Consider the following 26,665-nt stretch of genomic DNA (forward strand, 5'->3'; position numbering starts at 1 on the left):
AGTATGGGTCCATCCACCCAGAATAATGCCATATTACAAATGGCATTATTTCTTTTTAATGGCTGAGTAATATTCATATATATCTCTCTATATATGCACCATATTTTCCTTATCCATTCCTCTGTTGATGAACATTTAGGTTGCTTCCATGTCTTGGCTATTATAAACAGTGATGCAATGAATATTGGGGTTCATGTATCCTTTTGGATCATGTTTTTCTCCAGATATATGCCCAGGAGTGGGATTGCAAGATCATATAGTAGCTCTATTTTTAGTTTTTTAAGGAACCTCCATACTGTTCTCCATAGTGGCTATACCAATCTAAATTCCCACCAGCAGTGTAGGAGAGTTCCCTTCTTTTTATACCCTCTTCAGCATTATAGAAATTCTTTTGAGGCCTGAGTTGAAGGTGAATTCCTTCCAGAGAGGATTTGTGTTTGCTTCTATGGGAACTGCCACTGTGGGTCTCTAAATTTAATTCTCACAAAAGAAGTGCGAATCAACTTAACTTCCTTGAGGCGTGAGCAGTTTGTGAGTTCTCAGTGGAAGTTTTCTTCCTTTCCTTCTAAAGCCAACTCTGACATAGGCAAATTTCCTTGCTGACTTCCTTTGCAAAGCAGATTCCTTTCCCAGCTCCCTTCACTAAGGATGTGAAGTCTTTTAGAATCATGATTTTATGCTGAAATATCTCTCTAGAGATTTAACCCTTGACCATATTCAGATCCTACATTTGTTTCCTGTTTCCTCATTGCCACTAAAAATAGGGCTGTTTGTCACTACTCACTGACATTGCCTTTGGACTGGCTTTAGTTCTCATTCACCTCACTGGTTCCAGACCTTCCCTTTCCTCTTGGGGCAGTACAGCATTTGGAAAGTGAGTAGATCCTGGTGGCTCAGAGTGCAGGCTGTTCTGCCAAACTGCTTAACTTAAACCCCAGCTCTGCCATCTATTAGCTGTTTAACTTTGAACAGGTTTCTGAACCTCCCTGGGTTTCTATTTTCACATTTGTGAAAATGGGGATAAGTCACAGATTTGGTACAATGAAGACTTTAACCCCTTAAAATGTATAAAGTACTTAGCAGGGGGACTGGCCCAGCCCACATGCATTCAGTGTATATTAACTGTTTTTGGCTTCTAAGGATTTTTGTTTCTTGTCAGCTCAGTAATGCATTTTTTAAGAAGCTGTTTTACCTAGCATTTTTGTGTAGTGAAAGGAATATCATGATAACAGGTTCCCATAGTGTGTGTGTGTTTGCGTGCTTAGTTGCTCAATTGTGTCTGACTCTCCCATGGACGGTAGCCTGCCAGCCTCCTCTGTCCATGGCATTTCCCAGGCAGTAATACTGGAATGGGTTGCCATTTTCTCCTCCAGGGGCTCTTTTCCATAGTATTGTGATTTTATTATTTTCACACAGCAAAATGGATCTTAAAGCAAGTCCCCTCCCACCCTGACACATTGTTTTAAATGTGCAGATCCAATGTATGTTCACATCTTTCAGCCGAGTGACTCGGGAACCTCAAGGGAGGCTGAGGGGCCCACGTTCATGTGGCTGGTGGACTTTCAGCTTACATCTTGTGTTCTTTTGCAGGGTCACGTGCACCGAGACATCCAGTAGCTTTCTCATTGGTTTTCTGAACTTTGACAACATGAAGTTTGGTGCCACCCGGGCTCGCCGTCTCTCCACGGCCTCCTCGGTCACCAAACCTCCACACTTCATTCTCACCACCAACTGGGTTTGGTACTGGACTGATGAGTTCGGCTCTTGGCAGGAATATGGAAGACAAGTAAGTGTCATGGAAAGAGGGTGAGTGTTTCTTCCTGTGGGTCCATGATGGAGGAGCCTTTCCAAACATGGGCACAAGGACTGCTCCAGGGAGCCCTTGACAGAGCCAAAGATCCCCACGTCCCCTTATGACTCACTTGCTTTGGGGGAATTATGGCAGAACTGGATAATTTAGAATTCATTTGTATGAGGTCACATCTTGAAACAATTAGCTATCTGTTAGTTCATGAGGACTGAGTAACTTTGGTTGTAGTGATATCATAGTTTGTTAAATGGGGGTAGAAAAATGTCTCTCTTACTGTTGAGCAGGTAACTCCAGAGTGAGTGCCTGGGTGTGCAGGAGTGTTTGTGTAGCTGTGGAATAAAGCTTAAGGCTTTTCAAAACTGGCTTTCTGCTTTATCTATAGTAGTCACTTTACAAAAGGTTTACAAGTATATGAAATTAACTTGTTTCAGCTATTGATTTGGTATCTGGGTCAAGTAACTGCTGCTGTCAACTATTTGGAGATGTTCATAGATGAGTCAAGTTTAGAGGGAGCTCCCCCCCTGCCCCGGTTACCTGTAGAGATACATGTGTAGGGAGGTCACCATTTCTATAGTGACAGCTTCTCCCAAATGACAGTTGGGATATGTGGTCTAATAGACATTTGTATTTTTCTGGGTTGTGAGAGGCTATATTAAAGCTTTAGTTTCATGCTCTTGACTGCATTTGGAATGTCTCTCTCTCTGGGAACTCTGTAATTGTGAGCTTCGTGGGAGCTTTTGCCACTGACCTGCCCCCGGGCTGAGGACGGTGTTTGCACATAGCAGGTCCTCAGGAGAAAGACGTTGGCCATATGAAACAGAGGTATTGCCACTCTATTCCCGCTGGCCAGATGGACGTGGGCACTCTCAGCAGATGACTTGTTCCCTCCTCCTTCCCTCTTCTTTCAGTGCCAGCCTTCCTGTATCATTGCTCCATCCGTCTTCTGCCCCACCTGTCTCCCCCCGAGCATCCTGGGATTTCTTCCGTCTTCCCTGGATTTGTTCAGGGAGGCTCTCTAGTGTGGCTCTGAGTTTGGTCAGAAGTGGGAGGGGAGAGGCCAAAACAATGGACAGAAGAGGCTGTGGTGCTCAAGTCCTCAGTGAAATAACGTTTGCGAGGTCACTTGCACTTGAAGGGTTGTGTCATCTGTTACAAGTAATTGAATACCCTCTCTTCCATTGCTCCCGTCACAGTTATCCAGGTTAGTTGGGCCCATGTGGGCTGTCTTCCATTTTTCTGAGAAGCTTACAGCAGGTAGTCCTATTGGCTCCTATTCTGTGCCTCTCTCTATGACCATAGCCCCACTCCCAGCTCCTCTCATGTGCTTCCCCCAGGACACAGACACCCACTGTGGGCTTGTCTGCAGGGTGTGTGGATGGCCCCCAACGTCTTATCTTCTTGCCTTCACCATGTATCTATCTGGCTTTCCCTTCATAGGGCATGGATCACCCTGTGACCAGCATCACCAGCAGTGACTTGGAGAAGGCCTACCTGGCGTACTGTGCCCCGGGGTCTAACCCCCAGGCAGCCACCCTGAGGTTCCAAGCAGGAAAGCACACATATGAGTTAGACTTCAAAGGTACTTCCTGGGGTTCCCTGGTGTCCTAGTGATTAGGATTCTGGGTTTTCACTGCTTTGCCTGTATTCAGTCCCTGGTCAGGAAACTGAGATTCCACAAGCTGTGTGGCATGGCCAGGGCGAGGTTGGGGGAAGGTATTTCCTGATCTACTGCACTTACCCAGTAGGGCCTGATCATCTGCTGGCTCTGCCTTTTCCATCTTAACCCTGGAGAAACTGCACACACGTTGAGGGCCAGGAAAGAGAAGGATGCAGTGGTCCCTGATCTGAAGTGCTGTGGATCTAGAAGGGAGGATAGACCTATCAACCAATGAGCCAGCCAGCAGGATGCAGGGGGAGCTGCCTGGGGTAGATAGCAGGCGATGGGAACCCCGAGTGTGGAGGGACAAGTGGCATCAGCCTGTGGGCAGTGGTGGTGTAGGCAGCACTGAGGCAGGGTCCTGCAGCCCGTGGGCAAGTAAGTCCCTGTGTCCGAGGATTAACTTTAGTCAGTGACACGCGTCACAGTGGTTCTGCTCTGCAGCTCCGCCTCCTGCTCCCAGCTTCAGAGTCCATGTCAGCTTTTCTGTAGGCGCCTTCAGCACTGGTGGCTGGCTGGAAACACATGGTAGACACACACATCAGCTAAAAATTGCTGTGAAGCAGATTATCAGGTGCTCTGCTTGTGGTAGCCTGAGTCTGGGCCTTAATGGCTTGTTCTGCTTGCCTTGACAGACAGACAGAAGCAGACCAAACACCCTTTGGTCAGGTCTTCCAGTGACTTATTTGTCAGGTGTGGTGTTTTTTTTCCTTTAGTTTCGGTTTCTTGTGGCTTCTTTCAAGTCATTTTCACATGGATTTATCAGTTCATCCATGTTCAATTCAGTTTTGCCTTTAAATTCACATTTTAATCTCTGAATCCTTATGAATTTTCAGCATTTTTTTAAGGAAATTAAGTGGACCTCCTTTTAAGCACTTTTAAAACAGCACTTTAAGCACTGTTTATTGTTTACTTTTGTGGACCATCTGTTTGGAGGGCAGCAAATTGTCTTTGGTGAATTATCCTAAGTCCACTCTGTCTGCCTACTTTTATCCAGTTAGTTTTGCTTGTGGTTTCGTAGTACTTGTAATTCTGCTTAAGGTAGAATCGCTGCCCCCTCGATGTGCCTGTGCACAGAGCCTAAAAGTTTCTTCAACTCTACAGTGAGAACTGCTTCCAGCTTTAAGTATTTGCTGGGAAACATCAATCATGTGTGAGGTGGTTTTACAATCCACAGTCTGATAAACACAAGTGCACTCAAGGGGATTGTGAGAAATCTATGGAATAATAAGTTGGGACTGCCCTGAAGATCAAGTCTATACAACTAGCACCCATCTGACTGCTGCTGACCACAGTTTGAAATATTTCTTTAAAGTATCTGAACACTATCAAAACAAATCAACCAGAAATGTCAGATGCAGCCTGTCAACACAGGCAGTTCCCCTAGGGGACAGAATAGTCAAGATGAGGGTGGGGAAGAACACACACTGGGTTTACTGCAAACTCAAGAAAAGCATATTTCCTGCAGACTGCCCCAAGCGCACTTGGTGGGCAAAACTCTTTGGTCTGTGTGTTGGTAGATGACAGTAGCCACAGAAGTTTGAGGTGACTTAACTTCTTCCTCCATAACCTCACTACTCGGCAGAGTGAAAGCAAGTCTCAGACGGCAGTCTGCCACTCAGGTTTACTTACTAAACATTTATTAGGAAGCAAGTCGTTTCAAAATCACACACAGCAGGCCAAATGACTGGTTCTGTAGCATCAGGGAAGACTTGACTCTGTCCTTTCAAGGACTCCTGTTACAGAACAGTCACTGAAGGGAAATGCCACGACTCCAGAGGCAGAATTCTGATGTCTGTTAGCTGGTATCAGTTGGCAGAATCCCCATGGTCAGGGCTTGTTTAGGACTTCAGCTAGTGTATCCTCTTTTATGTTAAATTAGGGAGATGGCCTCATGCTTTACTCTGTTCAAGGGACGTAGGGAACAGGTCTCACAAATGCTTGGTCCATTCACGTGTCTCAAATACCTTTTAATTTTATCTATAAAAACTTATTTAAGAGTCATTGCAATGCTAGTCAACAGACCAGTGAAAAACCTGTTTAAGTAAGCTAATTAACAGAGTATTGGTGAGAGGCTGAGTGATGGATAACTGAAGGGGGTGTGGTAGCCTTATCTGGAATGTGGTCTCCCGATCAGAATGTGGGGGACTGCCAGGGAGTGCCCATTCTTGACTGCCTGGACTCTGGCACGAGGGACACACGCCTAGGTGATCACAGGGTGTATGCTCAAATGCAGTAGGGCGAATTAGTTTTTCAAGTCAAATAAATTGTTTAAGTGCAGAAAGTAAGACTTGACAGAGATTTCTTGGTGGTTGGGACATGCAATCTATAGGTATTGTGACTTTTCAGCCTGAAAGACAGGTTCCCCTCTCTGCCGTCAGGATGAATATAAGAATCTTGGGGGTTGGCATAGGGTAAGAATTTAATTTATTAATGACGATACAGGTTTTAAAAGGTTGAGAAATATTGCTGTTGAGTAAGTTTAGTCAAACTAAGAAAAAAAGTTGTAAGAATAAAATGATTATATTAACTCTAAATCCCACTGGCTCAAGATGTGGTAATTTGGTCTCAGGCTGGGCTGAAGCTTTTTTATATCCAAGCTGGGAAAAATTGCTGAGCAAAATAATAGTTTAAACAAGATTGGAAGGAACAATTTAAAAGCACTCATGTATAATTGATATGTCAATTACTAATCATTCATCTATTCATTAAATCCAGTCTCCTACAGATACCTATTATGAATATTTGAAATGTGTAAAACTGCCTTATTTTTAACAGATTGATTGTGGGCTTTAACATTTGGATTAGTGTTACAACCTGTTTAATTTGTGTTTATAAAACATTGCTGTCCTATATGTATATTTGTGGTTTTATCCCCCCAGCCTTCATTCAGAAAAACGTGATCTATGGCACAGTTAGAAAGGTTTGCCGGAGACCCAAATATGTGTCTCCCCAAGATGTGAAGATGAAGCAAACCTGGTAGGTGGCATTTGGGGAATTTGTTATGTAATATGTGTATCAGCTGATATGTGCTCAACTGCAGGTACTGAACCTACTCAGACTGGGTATAGCATCAAGAGGGTTAGTTGGCTTGCAAACTTATGCCCTGGCACTCTGTCTCTATTTCCTATGTCTTGCCCTCCTCTGAGTATATTTGTACTTTGCTTCATTTAATACCAGGCTTACCCTGTGGCTCAGCTTGTAAAGAATCTTCCTGCAATGCAGAAGACCTGGGTTTGATCTCTGGGTTGGGAATATCCCCGGAGAAGGGAAAGGCTCCCCAATCTAGTATTCTGGCCTGGAGAATTGTATGGACTGTACAGTCCATGGTGGTCACAAAGAGTCGGGACATGACTGAGCCACTTTACTTTTCACTTAATACCAAAGTGCTACTCTTTATATGAGTGATCTGTAAGAAGGTGGAGGCTTCATAAAATGGAAAAATCTGTATATTTACCACACTTCAAGTAAAAAATGTATTATAAAGGTATAATATTTAACAAAGTTATAAAAAGGTAAATACTTGATGTATAATTGTTTTAATGATGATACAGATACAATTAACAAAGCATTAAATGATAAGCCAAACACAACAGAAAGGAAAAGATACCTCAAAATCACTTAATTAGATGTTTTATCTTTAAGATTGCCAGTGGTATTACTGTGACATGAAGGTATTCTTGTGCAGATTTCCCAAGAAACCAGAAAATTCTTTCTTAGTTTAGAGTTAACTTAGAGAATGTGAAGAAATAATAATAATCTAACTCTGATAATTTTCTGGTTCCATTTTCAAGTGATTGTATCTTTTGCTTTATAACTTGGAGGATATCTTTTTGAACAGCTCTGGGTTTTTCTGTTTGTATGTTTGTTTTTATTTTTTAATCGGAATATCATTGTTTTACAACATTATCTTAGTTTCTGCTGTACAACAACATGGATCAGCTACATGTGTACATACACCCCTTCTCTCTTGAGCCTCCCTCCACGGCCATTCCACCCCTCTAGGTCATTTACGACGCACAGAGCTGAGCTTCCTGTGCCCTACGGCGGACTCTCACTAGTTACCTGTTTTACACATGGTAGTGTATACATGTCAGTGCTGCTCTCTCAGTTCGTCCCACCCTCTCTTTCCATCCTTGTGTCTGCAAGTCTCTCTGCATCTGTGTCTCTGTTCCTCTCCTGCAAATGGGTTCATCAGTATCGTTTTTCAGGGCTGGTTTTTTTTCCCCCACTGGTAGCAAACTGTGGTTTTTGTTTCTAACAAAGCATTTAAAGTTCCTCTTTGTCCTCCAGTTGTATGTATGAATGGGAATTCCAGTTCAGAGTCATCTAAAGCAGTTTGACTACTGGCATACATATTCCACTAGTTGTAAAGGCATTGGACCAGAGAAAGAATTATCCTTATGGGTAGCAGTGTTGGGATATCTAACTGCAAGGCTGCTTGTTGTGATCTACAGGCCAGTCTAGACTTGAAGCTAGCTTATCAGCTTGTCTTTTCAAGTGAATAATTGAATCACAGACTTGAATTTTTGTTAAATGTTGAAATAATGGGATACGCCTCCAAAACTCCATTATTTTAATACTTGAATATCATGGAATATTAAAAATACCAAAAGCAGATGCTGCAGGCACTAATGGGCCAAATTCATCCCTAAAGTGGGCTCCCTTACATCCCAGACTACCAGAAGCCAGTAGGGCTGTGCCTGGCCTTCAGAGCATTTAGGAGCAGGGCTCTCCTGCTGCTGACAGGGACAAATTTGTGAGCTCTGCACTGATCAGACACCTGAATTGGTAGTTTTAGGTTTGAGGCATGTGGGCTGGGATTGGAGTTGGGGGAGGGGTCAGTTCTCTCCAACCCCTATGGCCAGTTATCTGGGGATGGTGGCTTGGATGGCGAGAGGTACCACAGTGCCCATTGGTTTGATGTGTGACAGCCCAGGCCAGGACTGTAGCCAGCGCTGCTGTCAAGTGGACTGCCCCTTCTGTTAGCTGGAGAAATCTGGCTCATTTCTGTTTCACAGAGGACCGAGAGTGTTTCCGTTTCTTATTTTAAGATGTCACATATGGACTTTAATGGTTGTACTTGTGGAGCGTGGGAAGGTCATTTAAAGAAGCTAGAGGGAAAAGGTATTATCAATCCAAGAAAATAGAGTGCCTGTGAGTCTAACAGAGTAACCCTTCCCTGTTTCCTTGAAGCCAGGTGTGCCTTCTTTCCTCCCTTTCTTAATAAAATTTATTTTTGGTTATGTGTAAAACATGATTTAGAAGTCAAAACTGTGAAAAGATATACTCAGTAGTTAGAATTCTCCTCTCTATATCTCTGTACTGTTTCCTTGGCAGGCAGCCATTTTCATCAGTTTTTGGTTTATCTTTACTGTGTTTCTTTTTGCAAAAATGAGCAAATGAGTGTACATAAAAGTGTCGTCTTTTGTTAAATAAAAGGTAGCATTCTATCTATACTATTCTGTACCTTTTGTCTTTCAGTTAATACATCATTACTAGACTTACTGTTGTGATCACTTCAATATGTATATTGGTTGCTCAGTCTTGTCCAACTCTTTGCAACCCCAGGGACTCTAGCCCTCCAGGCTCCTCTGTCCCTGAAATTCTCCAGGCAAGACTACCAGAGTGGATTGCGCATTTTCTTCTCCAGGGCTGACTCAGGGATCAAACCCAGTCTCCTGCGTTGCAGGCAGATTCTTCACCATCTGAACCACCAGGAAAGCTTCACTTAGAGTATTATACAAATTTGGGGGGAAAAGAAATTACTCTCTTTTAGTTCATTGAAGTCTTCTCAGTTCTGTTTCTGTCTTCGTGATTCTCCATCATGTGTATTTGCCATGATTTAATCTGTCCCCTTTTGAGGAATGCTTTGCCTTTTTGTGATCTTCTAGTATGAGTATGATACCACAAAGAATGTCTGCTGTATGTGCTATTTGTTGGTTGTGGAGGTGAGCCATCAGGTTGGAGTCCTAGATGGTAAATGCAAGTTCCTCTTTGTGGGGTTTAATGCACTCACCCCAGAATGTGTGAGGTGCCTGTTTCCTTCAGCCTTGAAACAGGAAGTCATCAAGCTCTTCAGTAAAGGTGGGAAAGGGTATTTCAGTGTATTTAATTCACTTTCTCTTATGAGTGAGGTTTAATTTTCTTTCCTAACATGTAAGGGCCATTTGCATTTCTTTTTCTGGGGATTATTTGTCTTTTTGTCCTTTCTTCAGCCAACATTTTGGTATGTTTCTTAAACATAGAGTCTTCTTTCTGTTGGGGAGATCAGCCGTTAGTTTGTCATGTAAGTTGCAGTATTTTTTCTTTGCTTGTTGTTTGCCTTTTGGCTTTGTCTATGAAGTATTTTACCATGCAGAAATATTTATCATTTAGTTAAATGTATCTGTCTCTTCTATTTAGATTGCTTCTGGATTTAGTTTTGGTTAATTATGAGTGATCCTACTTCTGGACATCATTTTTCTAAAATATTTGTGTTACTTGACTGTGTCAGGCCTTGGCTGCAGCGTGTGGAATCGTTGATATGGTGTACAGGCCTAGTATTTGTGGCACCTGGGTTTAGTTGCCCCAAAAGCATATGGGAACTTAGTTCCCTGACCAGGGATCTAACCCATGTCTCCTGCATTGGAAGGTGGATTCTTAACCACTGGATCACCAGGGAAGTCCTGGACGTCTTTTTTTCTTTCCTTCCCTATCCAGAGCCTACCCCTGATACAGTTTAGAAAAACCTGTCTCTTTTCTGAAACTGGGTCTCTTTTGTCCTCACTCTACTTTGTTTTCAGGGGCCCATGGCAGACACCACATGTCAGAAATCAGAGTGGTCATTTTGCTGAGATTCAGACTAAGACACGATGGAGCAGGATCTTCCTGCTCTCTTGCACGCGTTGATGCAGGAAAGTGCATGGTGCTTCCCTCTATCCTGTGTGACGGAAGCTGGTGGTCATGACTCCAGCAAGCAAGTTTGCTTGGTCCTCCATGGCCACTTGGGACTCTAGTGCGGGTGGCTTTTAGAAAGAAATGCTTTATTTGCACAGTTAGTGGGGTCCCAGTATATGATCTCCACATTGGATCTACGTAAGTACAGACGTTTTGCTTGTTTCTCTTTCTCTTGGAACATTGAAGATATCACTCCACTGTCCTTTGGTTTCCATTGCTGTTTCTGAGAAGTCAGCTGTTGGTCTAACTGAAGCTTTTTGCCAGAATCACTTTTTTTCTCCCCTTCTGGCTGCTTTTAAGGTTTTCCATTTGTCTTTGTATCATGCACTGTCACCCTGGTGTGTCTAGATATGCATTTTTATTTGTCCTGTTGAAGATTCTTTGTGCTTCTTAAATCTGTAGGTTGGTGTGTCTCATTAGTGCTCTTTGAAATTGCCTTCACCCTGTTCTTGGTATTGTCTTTTTGGAGCTTCAGTTTGGCTATGGCCAGATTCAGGCCTTCTCACTGTGCTCTCCATGTCTTGGCTTCTTCCCTCCTTGCCCATCTTCTTACTGCTCTGCCCCACATTCTGGATAATTTCACTGCTCTTACTTTTCAGCTCACCCACCCTCTCTTTAGATTGTCTGATCTGCTAATAAGCCTGTCCGTTGAACTTACACTTCAAAGATTTTTTTTTTAATTTCTACAGGTTTTTTTTTTTTTCTAAATCCTCCAGGCCTATTTATAGTTTTCTGTTCCTTGCATATGTTTTTAAAGTTTGTCTTAAATTTCTTTAAACATAGAAAGAAATTAGCAGGCAGTTGTTTTATAACCTGCCTGCTAATTTTAGCATCTTACATCTACATGGGTCTGTTTCTGGCTGATTCTTGCTTGTGGGACCTTTTTAAGTTATTTTTAAACTGTGCCACTTTCCTAGGAAAGTTATTTGTGGGAGTTCTTTGAGGCTTAGGAAGAAGGTACATATCTCATGCCAGCAGAAACAGAAGGTAGATCTATTGTGGGAAGAACAGAGCCTTCTGAAACAGACTAGGAATGATTTGGAGTTAGTTTCACAGTCCTTGTTTCTAAACCCTTTGGTCCACATGTTTTTTAGAACTCAGTTTTTATTTCATTTTTAAAAAGAGCATGTGCTGCTTGTATTATGTGATACATGCAATGACACATGCTAATATTTTTTGCATAGTCACTTTAAGAAGGAAAGAGAGAGACCACAAGTAGCCTCTTGGCAGTTCAAGTCAAATTTCTACTGCCAAGTGAATTTTGACATCAATTTTATGTTTTAAAAAAATGTTTTTAAACATCACATATGTTTATGTAAACATATATAGTTCTGCCAACTATACATCATCGAAGCTGAGTTTTTAAACTTAATTTGTTTTTTATTAGAGTATAGTTGATTTATAGTGTTGTGTTTCACTGAGGCTGTTTTTTTTTTTAAATTATTTATTTAGTTAATTTTCGCTGTGCTGGGTCGTCTTTGCTCTGTGGGCCTTCTCTCTGTAGCAAGCTTGGGCTGCTCTGTGTGCGGGTTTCTCATCGTAGTGGCTTCTCTTATGGAGTGCAGGCTCTAGGACCCAAACGCTTCAGTAGTTGAGGTGTGTGGGCTCATTAGTTGTGGGACACAAGCTTCATTGTTCCATGGCATGTGGAATCTTCTTGGACTGGCAATCGAACCACTGTCCCCTGCATTGCAAGGCAGGCTCTTAACTGCACCACTGGGGAAGCCCTGAGGCTGTTTTTAATGAAAGTTTCAAGGCTCTTTGAATTTTATAAAATTATGGGGAGGGTTTGTGTGTGCAGCTTTAGTCATAATGCTCTCTCCCTTATGTGGTAGAGTTAGGGTGCAGGTGAGAAACAGATCCCTTGTGCCCGACTGGTTTTGACCACACAGGCCAAGATGGAAGTGCTCTCCGGTGGTGGAGAGTGTGTTTATGTGCTTCCTTGCCTTCTCCCTGACTTTACAGACGATATGCTGAAACTCAAGGCTGATGGCCTAGGCTGCTGGAGGCATCTCTGAGAGGCCTGCTTATGTCTAATAACAGACTAAGTGTTTTACTTTACATTTTGTAGCAGCATCAATTCTCAAGGCCTAAAGAACATTCCTGACCATTGGGATCGCTTGGCCCTGCCGGACACTGGCTTTAAGGTATGACACCGGCACTGACCTAGGCTGGGAGGAAGGTGTTCTTAGACACAGGTAGGTGTGAGCAGGCTGTGCTGTGTCCTCTGCTGCTGAGAGGTGAGTCCTAAGTTTGATACCTTTCAGATTTGGGGCTTATATACAGCTAAAAGACTACTCAGGAGGTGGCTGTGGCCTGAGGGGAGAAGGATGTGTGGTGGAGGGAGGAAGATGAACTAGAAATTTTCTAGGAAGGGCATAAATAAGCTGCTTAGCTAATTAAAGTTTTACTAAGAAGGAAAGGGAAAGAAGCCAGGAGAGGGTTCAGTGTGATGAGGGCCATCTAAAGGAGGAGTTGCAGTTGGAAGGAGGATACTAGGAACTTACTGGAAGATGAGAGAATGAACACTCCGTTTAGCAGCTTGCAGTGGGCGCTGTGCTGAGTTGGGTAGAGAGCTGAGGCCGGGGTCTGGTGCCGCCAGGTGTACGTGGAGCTTCTGGCTCTGACCCGGCAAGCACTGTGCATACTGGCTTTTCCAACTCGACAGCCCCTGCCTGGGAGACGCCCAAAGCACAGCCAGACCCCAGCAGTCCCGGGAGGATGTTGGAGGGCTGGGCGACTGCAGATGCAGTACTTGGCCATCAGGGACCAGGCCGCTGTATTTCAGGGATCAAGGAAGGCCTCACTGGGTCCACACCTGGTGACGGCTGGTGCTTACACAGGAGAGGGTGGGGAGGAACATGCTGGTGCATGTGAATTGGATGGGGAAGGAACCCAAGACAGGACACGGAGTGTCTCTGGTGGAGGGCATGCATAGATGTGGGGGCACAGGAGAGGGAAGTCGGGCCCCTGCTGTGGAGTGCCATGGTCAGGGGGCTGAACTGCAGGCCGTGACAGGTGCGGGAGTCCTTGTCGGGCTCTGGTCTGGGAGGGCAGGCTTGAGGGAGAGGGCATGGTGGCCTCCAGAGAGACAGGAGCAGGGAAACCAGAGTCAGATTGTAGGTTGCAGAGAGCCATGGATGTTCACACAGAGCCCAGATCATTTAGGGTCTGTGGGGGATGAGACGGTTATTATAAGACTGCACTTGGGTGGGGGAAAGGATGATGCAGAGAGAATCCCCAGAGATCCTGGAACAGGGTCACTGGGCCCAGCCTCGTGGACCTGGCAATAGGCAAGCTGGTTGGGGTCCAGACAACAGGAGCAGGGATTTGTGCATTGTCGCTCTGTGTGACAATCCGGGGCCTCAGCGGGCTTGTCAGGAGTGCTTTCCTAGAGCCAGACGCTAGGGGAGGTGCAGACCCACCTGGGAGGGGTTGCCCGTAGTCTCACTGAGCTGAGCTGCTATGTGCCGTCTGCCAGCCTGGCCTCTCCCTCAGCATGTGCTGTGCGTGGCCTCATCACTGCCCGTGGCAGGATTTACCTCTTCTCTGCCAGACGTGTGTGTTCCACATCCACCAGCACCAGCTCTGGGTCTCATAGACCCTGTAGTCGGCCCTGAGTGGGGTTGGGAGGGGAGCAGGGACCGTGCTTGAACTCCTGCGGTGGTACTGATGTAGCAGTGCCTGCCTGTCCTTCTGGCTGGCTGGTTTCACCAGGGAAAGGAGGGAAGTGACCACAGATTGCACACATCTGAGCCTGGAGAGACTGCCCCTCGGAGTTAAGGGGAGTGGGGAAAATGCTCCCCTTTACTGAAACACAGAAAGATGTCTGTGTTTGCTTGTGGTTCTGGCATTCCATGAGCCGCCATGGGAAGAGAGCTGTATTCTACACTTTGACGATAACAGAGTAAAAATGTTTGGCCCTTACAGAGGATCACCGTCCCTTCGTCCTCAGAAGAGTTTCAGAAGGTCTGGAGCCTCTTCACCTGTACAATGCCTCTCTACTCCATTCAGAAGATTGAACGGGTCCAGAACCCCGCCCTCTGGGAAGTCTACCAGTGGTGTGTCCAGGGCTCGCTCTCGGTGGGCTAGTCCCTCATTCCCTCAGACAGCTGCTTCCCAGACATGCCGGTGCAGCAGCGACAATCTGCCACAACAGCTGCTGCTTGCCCCAGGCCACAGGGATCAGGAGCTGCGTCCCTCTTCTGTCCCCCTCTTCATCTGTACAACTCAGGGCCAGCATGTCCCTCCAGAGATGGGGCGGAGTCGGGGGTGGGTGCTATGGCTTCCCTAGGGACAAAGCCAGCTCCTGCACTAGACCCTCTGGAGAGCAACAGTCCCCTGTTGCTAGGGTCCATAGAAGCCACCCCTCACCCTGGGGTATGTAAAGCTATTGTCCTGGCAGCCAGAGGGCAAGGGCCTCCTTTTTGTGCCCAAGGACTGGCATGTCCCTGGGCACATGTCCGTGTGGGAAGGAAATCCACAGCAGGTCTCCGTGGTGGGCCTGGAGTCCTGCTTCCCTTTCCCCACAAGAGGCTGGAGCAGGGTCATCTGAACTCCAGCCCAGTGATGAGATCAGGGAACTTAGAGGAGAGGGATGAGGATGCTCCTGCTGTCCAGCATCTTCCAGCTCCCTTGGCTAGGCTTCAGGCGGGAGCAGGATACTGGGGAGAAGTAACCTGGCTTCTCAAGGCTTGTCCATCTACTTTGGGGGTTCAAGGAGCCGTGGAGGCCTGGAGCCCAGGAGGGAGAGCTTCCTTCTGCTCTCACCCAGGTCCTGCTGTCAGCTTTCCAGGCTCCTGGCCCGTGACTGGAGTCTCATGGCTCCTGGTCTCATGGCATGTCTAGTAAGACATGTTTCCTTGGGTTGGGCAGCCTGTGTTTGGTGGCAAGTGCCCTCTGCCTCCAGCACACGTTCCCTTCATGATTCTAGGCAAAAGGAGCAGATGCAGAAGAGAAATGGTGGGAAGACGGTGGACGAAAGGCAGCTGTTCCATGGCACCAGCACTGGTCTTGTTGACGCCATCTGCCAGCAGAACTTTGACTGGCGGGTTAGTGGTCTCCACGGTACTTCCTACGGCAAGGGTAAGCACCCCTGCTGGCAGAATCCTCTTGGCCTCACTGTCCAGGACCCAGAAACCACCTTAAATTGACAGAGGGCATGGGGGGAACCAGCATGAGTTGCACCAGTAGTTCAGACTTGGGGAGGACGGGCCAGGATGTGGGGGACCCAGCTGTCGGCACCTGACTCTCCCTCCCCACCGTGTGCAGCCCCAGGTCTGACCCGCTGCTTAGGCTGGGGTTTGGCTTCCCTGGGAGATGCGCCTGCATCCGTGTGGGGGGGTGAGGAGAGGAGTCAGGTCCCCATCTGTCCACACTGTTACCTTAGAGTAAAAATCCGAACGCTCAGATACGCTTGGGTAAATATGTCATTCTTGCTATAATGTGTTACCTGGTTTTGTCTCTTGGTTATTTTTAAAATTTATTTGAAAATAATTTCTAACTCACAGGAAAGGTGCAAGAATAATATTTAAAAAACCCTCCCACGTAAATTTTACCAGTTCATCAGCTTTAACACTTCACATTGGATTTATCACCCCCGTCTCTTATTTCTGAACCATTTGTGAGTAGGTGGCATGTATCATACCACTTTACCCTTAAACACCTCTTGAGAACAGGTACATTCTCCTCTCCTCTTCAGTGGTTGCTAAATTGAGAGAACCTTGTAGTGGTGTGATCTGTAGTCAGCAGCCTCTCGGCCAGGTCTGTCTGTTAGCTTCCGTCTGCATGCTGACAGCTGTGGGGTCAGGGTGCGTGGGAGCCAGTGGTGGGTTGTAAATCTGAATGTGCAGGCAGCAGCTTCCAACTCAGATTCCCATCCATGAATCTTATGTATCGGGTGGTGGGTGTCTGCAGCGTGTTCCATGGGTGGGGTCTTGGTCATTTTCCACACTAACCCTGGGAAGTTGGGCTGACAGCCCCATCTTATGGCTCAGGAAGCTGACATTCTAGGGGAGGGGGCAGTAATGAGGGGCCCAGAGACCTTTAGAGTTGGAGTGACAGATCTTACTTGAAAGGAGTTTTCCATCTCAGAGTTTCATGACCCCTCTGACGCCCTTCATGAGGAAGAAGTTGGAAAAATGGGAGCAGAGGGAAGGTAATGGCTGTAGATCTTGCCCTGTTGACAGGAAGTGGGCACGCCTTTCCTGGCCACAGGCTGACCCTGGTGTCCTTGTAGGGAGCTACTTTGCCCGGGACGCCGCATACTCCCACCACTACAGCAAAACCGACACCAACATCCATGCCATGTTCTTGGCTCGGGTGCTGGTGGGCGAGTTTGTCCGGGGCAGCACTGCCTACGTCCGCCCCCCGATGAAGGAGGCCCAAGGCAACATCCTGTATGACAGCTGCGTCAACAGCATGTCCGAACCGTCCATCTTCGTGATCTTCGAGAAGCACCAGGCCTACCCGGAGTACATCATCCAGTACACCACCTCCACCAAGCCCCCAGCCGCTGCTCCCACCCTCTTGTCCTTGGCTTCTTTCTTCAGCGGCCGGCAGTGAGCGCCCCGATGGTTTTATGCCTTTCTGGCTTATCTTACTTGAAATAGTTCTTTAGGGAAAGTTTTTTTTTTTTTTTAAACAAAAAACTTTTAATGAACTGTTCATTTAACATTGACTTTGTGATGAAGTTACGAAGATTCTTAATCTCTGGCTGATGATAATATTTTTACTTTTAAATCACTTTTGGACTAGCCAGTAATGATGGTAGGCGAATCCATTATTGCTTTTTACTTGGGTGTTAAAGTTTTATTTTTTACTCTTTGTTGACTTTGCTGCAGATTGGCATCAGGCACAGATTTTCCAGACGCTATTTTATGGATTGGTTTAAATTTGCAACAATTTCCATCTCTTCAGTGGTTTGACGTTTCAGGGTCTTTGTGGCACCTGGATTTGTTTTTATCAGAATGACACAGTAGCCACTGGTACAGGAAGTCCTGGGTTGTGGGCCTGGCAGGCACATCATGTCCGTTGCGATGTGTCTAATCCAGGCAGCATTTCTGCTGCTTCTCCTGGGCTTCTGGCCTTGAAATTGGCCCATGTTAGACCAGTGGCTAGACCAGTTGTTAAACCAGTGGCTGCTGTGTAGTGTCATTGAATCCCTGTTGGTGTCCCTTAGTCGTGGCAGGTGACAGGAATGAGTGGCTCTCCCAGGTCCTGGCCTGGCCTGTGAATGCTTGTCCCTGCCTCTGCACAGAATACCCTCTGAATAAGGGTTTTATGTCCCCATGAGATCTGAATACCTGTGCTGCAGTGTCATAGCAGAGTCTGGGAATAAAAAAATATTTATTTGACATGGGTGACAGCTGCGGCTCATTCTTTAGTGTCTGTTTATCGAGCGCCTGTGGGGTAAGTCACTTTTCTGGGTGTCAGGATAAAACAGAGCCCCTGTTTCTGGCCTCGAGGAGGGCTATGCATGGTTTTATCATGAAGGTAATGAAGCTGAAGCTTCACGGCCCCTCATTTACTGGGGCTCCTTCCACAGCCCTCAGGGGGAACCACTGCTACCTGGCTGCATGATCATACATTTGGGTTAATTTGAAAGTTACATATTTGTTTCTTTTTCTTTCCCTCAACTCAGATTTCAAGCCCCACAAAACCCAGACCCACTGTTGTGCAGGGTGTTCTGGACGTGGAGGGGATGGTGTGTTCTGTGTGTCCTCCATACACAGTGGCTGGGAGGGTCTCTGACGGGTGGAGGGGCTGGCAGGATGGCTCCACCCCTGGAGGCCCTCCACCCGTCCTGGGTGGCTGTGCCCGCTGGCCTCGGTTCAGATCTCAGCAAGGTGTCTTTCCTTCCCCGGCACCTTCCTTTCCATCCCCCAGCCTCCTGATATGGTGTGTCTAGTTCCCATACAATGCCTCTGCCTGCGGTTCTCAGATCTGAGACTGCTAGGAGCTGAGTGGTGGGAAGTAGCAGGAGTGGCTTCACTGGGGGTGTGGGTGAGAACAGCAGGAGCTGATCAAATGTGCCAGAAAAGTAAGTGAACTGTGGAGACGGCCAAGGCCTCTACCCTTGCTGACCTTTGAGAAAGCACATCGCCACCTTCCTGGACTGGACATTGAGGAAAGGGTCAGGGTTTGTGGGTGGGAGTGGAGGGCAGCTGTTCCTGTGGGCATGGGAGGGGAGTGGGACTGTGATGGGAAGAAGTCAAAAAGACCTCTCAGAATTCCCATGCAAAGAGGTAGTGGGGTGCAGAGCATGCGTACGTGTGTATGAGATAGAGATTGACAACAAATAGTCATGAGGCTGGCCTCTTATATTCTAAGAGGCCAGAAGAGAAGGGGTCTCTCCAGGTGGGCACTTTGGGGGAAGCATGGGGTGCTGGGAGCGGAAGGCAGGGAGAACAGCAGAAGCCGCAATCACAGCGGTGGACACGGGGAGGCTCTCCTGCAACAGCCTGCACTTCCTACTGGAGGGTCAGCCTTGGTACCACATCCTTGCAGATTCCTGCTATGTTACCTGTACAACATCAGCCCTGTGATGCTGCTTGGATGTTGCGTAGAGGAGGGGGCTGTGGTCTAGGTCAGCGTCCTTGTTTTATACATGAGGAAACGGCACAGAGGTGAAAAGACCACACGGCTTTCAGATCAAACTGATCTGAGACTCAGTTTGCAAGTTGTTTGTTACATTTGAACTTCTCAGCAACACAATAATTATTCTTAATAAATTCAGTTCTGTATTTTGATTTTTTAATCAAAATTATGATAGATGGGGACCTCCCTGGTGGTACAGTTAAGAATCTGCCTGCCAACACAGGGGACATGGATTTGATCCCTGATTCAGGAAGATTCCACATGCCTCTGAGCAACTAAGCCTGCATGTCATAACTACTGAGCCTGTGCTCTGCAACAAGAGAAGCCTTCGCAATGAGAAGCCCATGTGCTGCAATGAAGAGTAACTGCCCACTCACTGCAACTAAAGAAAGCCCACAGCACACGCAGCAACAAAGACCTAGCATAGCCAGAAACAGAAAATTATAATGTTCTTTTTAAAATTTTGGAGTATAGTTACAGAGGAACCATGGATCAAATTGCCAACATCTGTTAGATCACAGAAAAAGCAAGAGAATTCCAGAAGAGCATCTACTTCTGCTTCATTGACTATGCTAAAGCTTTTGACTGTGTGGATCACAACAAACTGGACAATTCTTAAAGAGATGGGAGTATTTACCTGCCTCCTGAGAAACCTGTATGGAGGTCAGGAAGCAACAGTTAGAACCAGGCATGGAACAACAGACTGGTTCCAGATTGGGAAAGGAGTATGTCAAGGCTATATATTGTTACCCTGCTTATTTAACTTATATGCAGAGTAGTACATCATGTGAAATGCTGGGCTGGATGAATCACAAACTGGAATCAAGGTTGCTGGGAGAAATACCAATAACCTCAGATGTGCAGATGACACAGCCTTATGGCAGAAAGTGAAGAGGAATTAAAGTGCCTCTTAATGAAGGTGAAAGAAGAGTGAAAAAGCTGGCTTAAAACTCAACATTCAAAAAAAAAATAAGATCATGGCATCTGGGCCCATTACTTCATGGCAAATAGATGGGAGAAAATGGAAAGAAACAGTGGCAGACTATTTTTTTGGACTCCAAAATCACTGCAGATGATGATTACAGCCATGGAATTAAAAGACACTTGCTCCTTGGAAAAAAAGCTATGATGAATCTAGACAGCATATTAAAAAGCAGAGACATGACTTTGCCAACAAAGGTCTGTATAGTCAAAGCTATGGTTTTTCCAGTAGTCATGTATGGATGTGAGAGTTGGACCATAAAGAAAACTAAGCACTGAAGAATTGATGCTTTTGAACTGTGATGTTGGAGAAGACGCTTGAGAGTCCCTTGGGCTGCAAGGAGATCCAAACAGTCCATCCTAAAGGAAATCAGTCCTGAATATTCATTGGAAGCACTGATGCTGAAGCTCCAATACTTTGGCCACCTGATGAGAAGAGCTGACTCATTTGAAAAGACCCTGATGCTGGGAAAGATTGAAGGCAGGAGAAGACGGGGATGACAGAGGATGAGATGGTTGGATGGCATCACCAACTCAATGGGTATGAGTTTGAGCAAGCTCTGGGAGATGGTGAAGGACAGGGAAGCCTGGTATGCTGCAGTCCATGGGGTGGCAAAGAGACTCAACAGTGTGACTGATCAGCAACAGTAGTTGCTTTACAATGTTGTGTTAGTTTCTAGTGTACAGCAAAGTTAATCAGCTACATGTATACATAGAACCTCTCCCTTTTGAACTTCCTCCCCATTCAGGTCACCACAGAGCATTAAGATAGGATGTTCTTTAAAGGAAAAAGTACATTGTGGCCTCTATCACTTTTCTGTGCATTGAAACTTAAAATGTTGGTAGTACTCTACCTAGAAAAATCAAAACATTATAAAGCTTTTGAACCACTTTTAAAGTTGAGCTTCTGGTGAACATTATTGTCTTAAGTTAAACATCACAATGCACCAGACACTGAAAAGACCCCCATACTCGGGCCATCAGGACCACTTAACTTGAGCATCTGTGTGTCCCCTACCCTATCGATGCCTTCCATCCTGAGGCTAGACCTTCTTCCAAAACCCCAAGTTCTCAGTCATTTTGATCAAACTATGTTTTAACTCATTTAGCAGCGGTTGTTTATTGAGAGGACGATCTGTTCTTCAGACACCATTAGCAAAGTCAAAACTAAGTGCAACACACATTTATTAAGCATTTAGGAAATGTTACATAAACGGCCAATTTTATATTCATAGGCCAGGCACGCTTTCAACTGCTTCAGTGATGTTTTAACAAAAATCCATGTTTCCACACAAGGATTTTCTTTGGATGAGAGGGTGGCGTCAGCGAGAGACGATTCTGATGTAGACGCCATTTTTTGGACCTAGGGCAGATTTGGATTCTAGCTGCAGTGGTACCTAAAATAGAGGAAATTAAGGTATCTGTCAGAATTAATCCTAATGATAAGAAAGTACCCTGGGAATGGGCCTGAGGCAGGTTGTGGGGATTGGGCTGAGGGCTGAGGGAGGGCAGGGCTGAGAGTGAGCAAAGTGGCCTCCCCAGGGGGACTCTGAGAGGCTGCAGAGTTGTGTCTTGAGCCTGGTGTTGGACAGGGACTCACCCCTTTCCTGTGTTAATAACATCCCGCAGAGGAAAGTGAAAGTGAAAGTTGCTCAGTTGTGTCTGACTCATTGCAACCCCATGGACTGTAGCCTGCCAGGCTCCTGTGTCCATGGAGTTCTCCAGGCCAGAATATTGGAGTGGGTAGCCATTCCTTTCTCCAGAGGATCTTCCCAACCTAGGGATTGAACCTAGGTCTTGCACCTTGCAGGTGAATTCTTTACCAACTGAGCCGCCAGGGAGGTCCCAAAATACCAGAGTGGGTAGCCTGTACCTCCTCAGGGAAGTTTCCTGACCTAGGAATCAAACCCAGGTCTCCTCCATTGCAGGTAGATTCTTTACCAGCTGAGCTACCAGGGAATCTCGCAGGGGAGAGGTCCCCCAGTTACCCTAACAAGCCTGCTTGTAAGGTGGGAGCAGAGCACTGCAGATGAAAAAATACAGGCTCAGAGAGGCCACCCGACCTGCCCAAGGGCACAGAGTGCCAAGTGGTGAATGAAACCTCAGCCCTTCCTCATCTACTCATCTCTCGCCCTGGGGCCCAGCCAGAAACTGAGTAGCCCCCTCTCCCTTTCTCAGGGGCTTGGGGAGGGCTCCCTGCTTAAAGTCCGCTGCCATTCAGAAGGCTTTCCTTATGTCCAACTTGGGCAGATGGATGGTGGGATGGAGAAGAGGAAGAAAAGCCACAGAATTACTCGAGAAGCAAGGTATCCTCTACAGGTGCATGTGAAAGGACTATTCAGTGGCTACCATGGAACTTCCAAGGAGAGAAGTGCCACCAGGCCTAAGTGCTGGGGGCAGGCAGGCTTTCCAGTCGACGTCTGAGTCCTGATGGAAGACCAGTTACAGGTTCAAGAAACAAGACGATCTAGACTTGTCCTATCCCCTGTGGCAGCCACTAGTGAAAGTGGGTGCTGGGTGCTTGAAGTGTGGTTAATGCAAATGAGGAGCTGAATTTTTAATTGTATTGATTTATTACTAACATAAATAGCCACATGTGGCTAGTGGCTGTAACACCAGACAGTGCAGGTATAGGCACACTTGAAATAGGACTTCAAAAAAAGTAGTCTGCTGTGGCTGGCAAAGTTGTCAAGAAGGGCTTCCTGGAGGAAGTGGCACCTGGGGTGGGGTAGGAATGGGAGATGCCCTATGAGCAGGACTTTTCCGGGCCACTTTGGGGTCTGAGGGAACACCAATTTGGATTTGGAGGGTGGGATTAGACGGGGTGGGGAAGGGAGAGGGGTGGAATTCCAGAAAGGGAAGTGGCCTGAGCAGGCAGGAGGTGCAGGTGGAAGGCTCTTGGAATGGGAAGTTGGGATGCAGTGGGCACCCCTGCGCCCAGAGCAGCGTGCGGGGCTCACCTGGGTCTCGGGACAGGCTTCGAACCGGAACTTGCGCAGGACGTGGAGCAGCGTCAGCTTGAGCTCCAGGAGCCCCAGCCGCACCCCGAGGCAGCTCCGGGGGCCCGCCCCAAATGGCAGGTACGTGTAGGGCCGCCGTCGCTCCTGCGCCTCGGCTGTGAACCTGCAGGGCGGTTCAGTCAGGGTGGGCTTGGAACCCTGCCACCCTTTACAGGGCTTCACGCTCCTCCTACCAGGCAGGTGGGGGCTCAACCCTCCACCCTCTGCCCCCCGGGGTCTGCAGGATCGTTTTCTGCTGGACCCGTCAGTCCCCAAGGCTCCGGAGCAGGTGGCCGCCCGTCCACACGCTTCAGTCCAGGCTCCCCTCCTCCCGTGCTGCCAAGCCCTCCAAGCACTGTTGAATTCCTTTAAGCACTGTTGAATTCAAAGAATCACCGGGAATGTCCCCTTTGCCCTCTCTGCCTCTTCTTATGAATTCACTGTGTGGTTAACGTGCCTGCAGACTCACTAGAATCCTTGGGTGAAAGTCTCCAAGAAACCACAGCCCTCCCTTTACCCATGGCTCCAGTTTCTTCAGCAGCCAGAGTGTCACCCTCTGGCATCCACTTCCTAAGCAGAGTCCCTGGGCACCAGCCCCCTCTGACAGCCGTGTCCTACCAGTTTGTCTCTTGATGCCATGATGGGAGCTGTCTCCCTGCCCACATTTGCCTTTCTGGTTCAAGAACAAAACTTGAACCTCTGGGAGTGGCAGTATTTGATTCACTGGAAGCTCTTCTTCAGCTCCAAATGACATTTGCCACATGTGTTCTGTGACAGTAATGCTTGGTGACAACCACTATTTTGTAATAGTAGCCAGCTCACTTATTACTGCCTCTGAACCTCATGGGCCCAAGAAGCCCTTGGCCCACCTTTTCAACATCTTGTTAAGGCACTTTTGTTTTCAAGTGAAGTCGCTCAGTTGTGTCTGACTCCTTGCGACCCCATGGACTGTAGCCTACCAGGCTCCTTCGTCCATGGAATTCTCCAGACAAGGATACTGGAGTGGATTGCCATTTCCTTCTCCAGGGGATCTTCCCGACCCAGGGATCAAACTCAGGTCTCCCGCATTGCGGGCGGGACTCTTTACTGCCTGAGCCACCAGGGAAGCCCTTTTTGTTTCAAGGCCATTTGTTTTCAAAGGTGATGCTATAAACCCTGCAGCTGCAGTTTGTATGTCTGGATCTCTACCGTAATTCTAGGAGCTGCTGAGCAGCACAGTGTTACTTATCTGGGTCCCACTGCCCATGGTTTCCCAGGGACCAGGGTTGTAGAGTCGGGGCTGCATTAACAGGAAGATGCAGCTACTAACGGTGGAAACACAGCTGCCAGCTGGCCAGCCCCCAACTTGCCAGATCAACCAGGAAGCAGCATGCATCCACTCTCATGAGGAGGAAGTGCGGATGCCTGCTCAGACATTTTAAATTGGGAGTCTAGAAATGAGATTTAGACAATGGACCAAATCCATGCCGGGGACAGAAGGGGGCATTCAGGTCTACCATGTTAGCAGAGCCGGGCTTCATGAATTTCTGAAGAAATTGTTGATACTCTTGTTTTGGAACAGGCATTCATTTTTTAAAAAAGGAAGTGATATCCTGCTACATCTTAACACGTTTCTGAAAGGTGTCCTGTTTCTCGGTGTGAACAAACAGTGGGCACCCATCTGAGAGTGCCTTGTTACTTGCATGCAGTGCTGTGGAGATGGCTAAACCTCTGGATTGGGTTTTGATCTCTTCAAAAATGGTACGCTTAGTTCCTTTAGAAATTATGCCTCAAAAACTTCTCTCTGGTTGTCGCAGCTTTTGACTTTGGGGGCACTTGATGAAATCTGTGTCTCCTGGCAGCTGTCTCCAATCCTCACACTCACTCCCCCCGCCAGCCCTTTAGAGGGGGCAGTACTCACCTTTCGGGGTCGAAGTTCTCGGGGTTCGGCCAGTGTTTGGGGTCGTAGTGCAGGGCGCCCACGGCCGTCTCCAGCACGGCTCCTGCGGGGACGCGCTGGCCCAGCACCTCGCAGTCCTGTGCTGCCACCCGCGTGAACCTGTGGGACACATGGGTCAGCCCTGCCTTGAGGCAGAGCGGAAACGAGCTGGAGAGCCTGGGGGTGGCCGTGCTGGGGCCCAGGTCTGCAGTGTGGGAGGGGGCTGGTGTAGGTGACCTGGACAGGGACCAATCCTCACCCCAGCCCCACCCCCACTCTGGCTATTAACCCTACGTTGCCTGGGACCCGGGGGTCTCTAGGTTCATCCATCCCTTCCTTCAGCTTGAAGAACCTGTCTTATGCCTGGTGTTGGGGTGCACGAGAACCTTGGCATTGGAAGCTATGCAGGGATCGTCCCTCGGCCACCATGCCATCTTCTTCCTATTCCCATTGGGGCCACACACTTGCTTTACCTACAAGAAATTTGGGTTTGCACATCTGTTCCCCTTCATTGTGTGGCTATGGAGAACTTCTACTGGAGAGGAAAGCATCTTGATCAGATTGTTTCTTTCACCAAAGGACAATGGCTTACTTCCATTCATGTCTTATTTGAAAAGGCTAGACTATATGTGTCTGCCTATGAACATAATGTTTATGGAAGAATACCTAAACTTCTCCCATGCCCTCCCGTAAGGGGTGGCACTGGGGCGGAGGATGGTGGGGGACCAGGGGGGCCGACTTTTTCTTTGTATCCTTCTGTATTTCTTCATTCTTTTTTTAAGTATAAGCAATTGTATTTTGATAATATGAATAATTACTTTAAAAATTAAAAACAATTTATGCTGGCTTTTACTTCAGGTTGCAGAACTAGGTTTCCCTAAATATCTCAGAAGAGATAAAGTTATTACACAAACCACTGTTGTACCGTGTTCCTGCTTATAAAAGAAACGAAGAGTAACTCGTGGCTCCTTGCTGCATTTGTCACTGTTATGAGCCTTCACTATCAGGAACGTGAAAGGTCAGGGCTGTGAGACTCCCATTCAGAGCCTAACCAACAAATGCAATTACCGCGTGCTTGGAACTGGTCACAAAACACTCTTGCTGTAATCAGAGCAGGCGAGGGCTCTGATGTGTGCACCCTCAGTCCTGGGGGAGCAGATAAGGATATACCCTAACCTCCTTCCTTTTCAGTTACCAGAAATAGCTTGGATCTAGAGGCAAGAACCCCTAAAAGCCAGAAAACGGGGCCTTCCCTTCTGTACATCATCGGACCTCCTATCTGGCTAGACTAGGCCACAGTTTTTGTTTGTTCAGTTGCTAGGTCATGTCCAACTCTGCGACCCCAAGAACTGCAGCACGCCAGGCTTCCCTGTCCTTTCCTATCTCTCGGAGTTTGCTCAAACTCATGTCCATTGAGTCAGTGATGCCATTCAACCCTCTCATCCTCTGTTGCCCCCTTCTACTCCTGCCCTTAGTCTTTCCCAGCATCAGGGTCTTTTCCAATGAGTTGACTCTTCATATCAGGTGGCCAAAATATTGGCACTGCATACCAGGCCAGAATCTGCTGAATTATACTGCATACATTCCTGGATTGACATTAATTAATTCTTCAAAGAGAATTGTTACATTTTCCACAAAGGCAATTTTGAGGGTTTTTACTTTTAGGAATAAGGGTATCAGTCAAATGTGTCAGTGCTTGGGAAGAGTCAAGCGTTTTTCTGAGATGAAAATAATAAAGGAAAAAAATTAAAAAGCAAAATTCT

General features: G+C 46.9%; 2 protein-coding genes across 6 annotated transcripts in view; one reads left to right on the forward strand and one right to left on the reverse strand.

Annotated features, from left to right (window-relative positions):
* Positions 1-17,761, forward strand: part of PARP12 (poly(ADP-ribose) polymerase family member 12) — a 42,028-nt gene extending 24,267 nt beyond the window's left edge. Inside the window, exons 6-12 of one of the 2 annotated variants that reach the window (XM_020899412.2) lie at positions 1,591-1,786; positions 3,248-3,389; positions 6,350-6,446; positions 12,478-12,553; positions 14,337-14,467; positions 15,340-15,491; positions 16,645-17,761. In XM_020899412.2, coding sequence (XP_020755071.2) covers positions 1,591-1,786; positions 3,248-3,389; positions 6,350-6,446; positions 12,478-12,553; positions 14,337-14,467; positions 15,340-15,491; positions 16,645-16,970 — 1,120 coding nt within the window. In that variant the 3' untranslated portion in view covers positions 16,971-17,761. The remainder of the gene's footprint in view (positions 1-1,590; positions 1,787-3,247; positions 3,390-6,349; positions 6,447-12,477; positions 12,554-14,336; positions 14,468-15,339; positions 15,492-16,644) is intronic. The other variant, XM_070464976.1, reaches the window with a different exon arrangement.
* A 3,392-nt stretch (positions 17,762-21,153) lies between these two features.
* Positions 21,154-26,665, reverse strand: part of TBXAS1 (thromboxane A synthase 1) — a 163,503-nt gene continuing 157,991 nt past the window's right edge. For 2 of the 4 annotated variants that reach the window (XM_070464989.1, XM_070464992.1), the window contains 3 exons: positions 24,885-25,044; positions 22,946-23,108; positions 21,154-21,382 (listed from right to left, as the gene is read on the reverse strand). In XM_070464989.1, the coding sequence (XP_070321090.1) occupies positions 21,243-21,382; positions 22,946-23,108; positions 24,885-25,044 (463 nt within the window). In that variant the 3' untranslated portion in view covers positions 21,154-21,242. The remainder of the gene's footprint in view (positions 21,383-22,945; positions 23,109-24,884; positions 25,045-26,665) is intronic. The other 2 variants (XM_070464998.1, XM_020899413.2) reach the window with 1 other exon arrangement.

This window comes from Odocoileus virginianus, chromosome 1 (genome assembly GCF_023699985.2).
Source record: "Odocoileus virginianus isolate 20LAN1187 ecotype Illinois chromosome 1, Ovbor_1.2, whole genome shotgun sequence".
Lineage (NCBI taxonomy): Eukaryota > Metazoa > Chordata > Mammalia > Artiodactyla > Cervidae > Odocoileus > Odocoileus virginianus.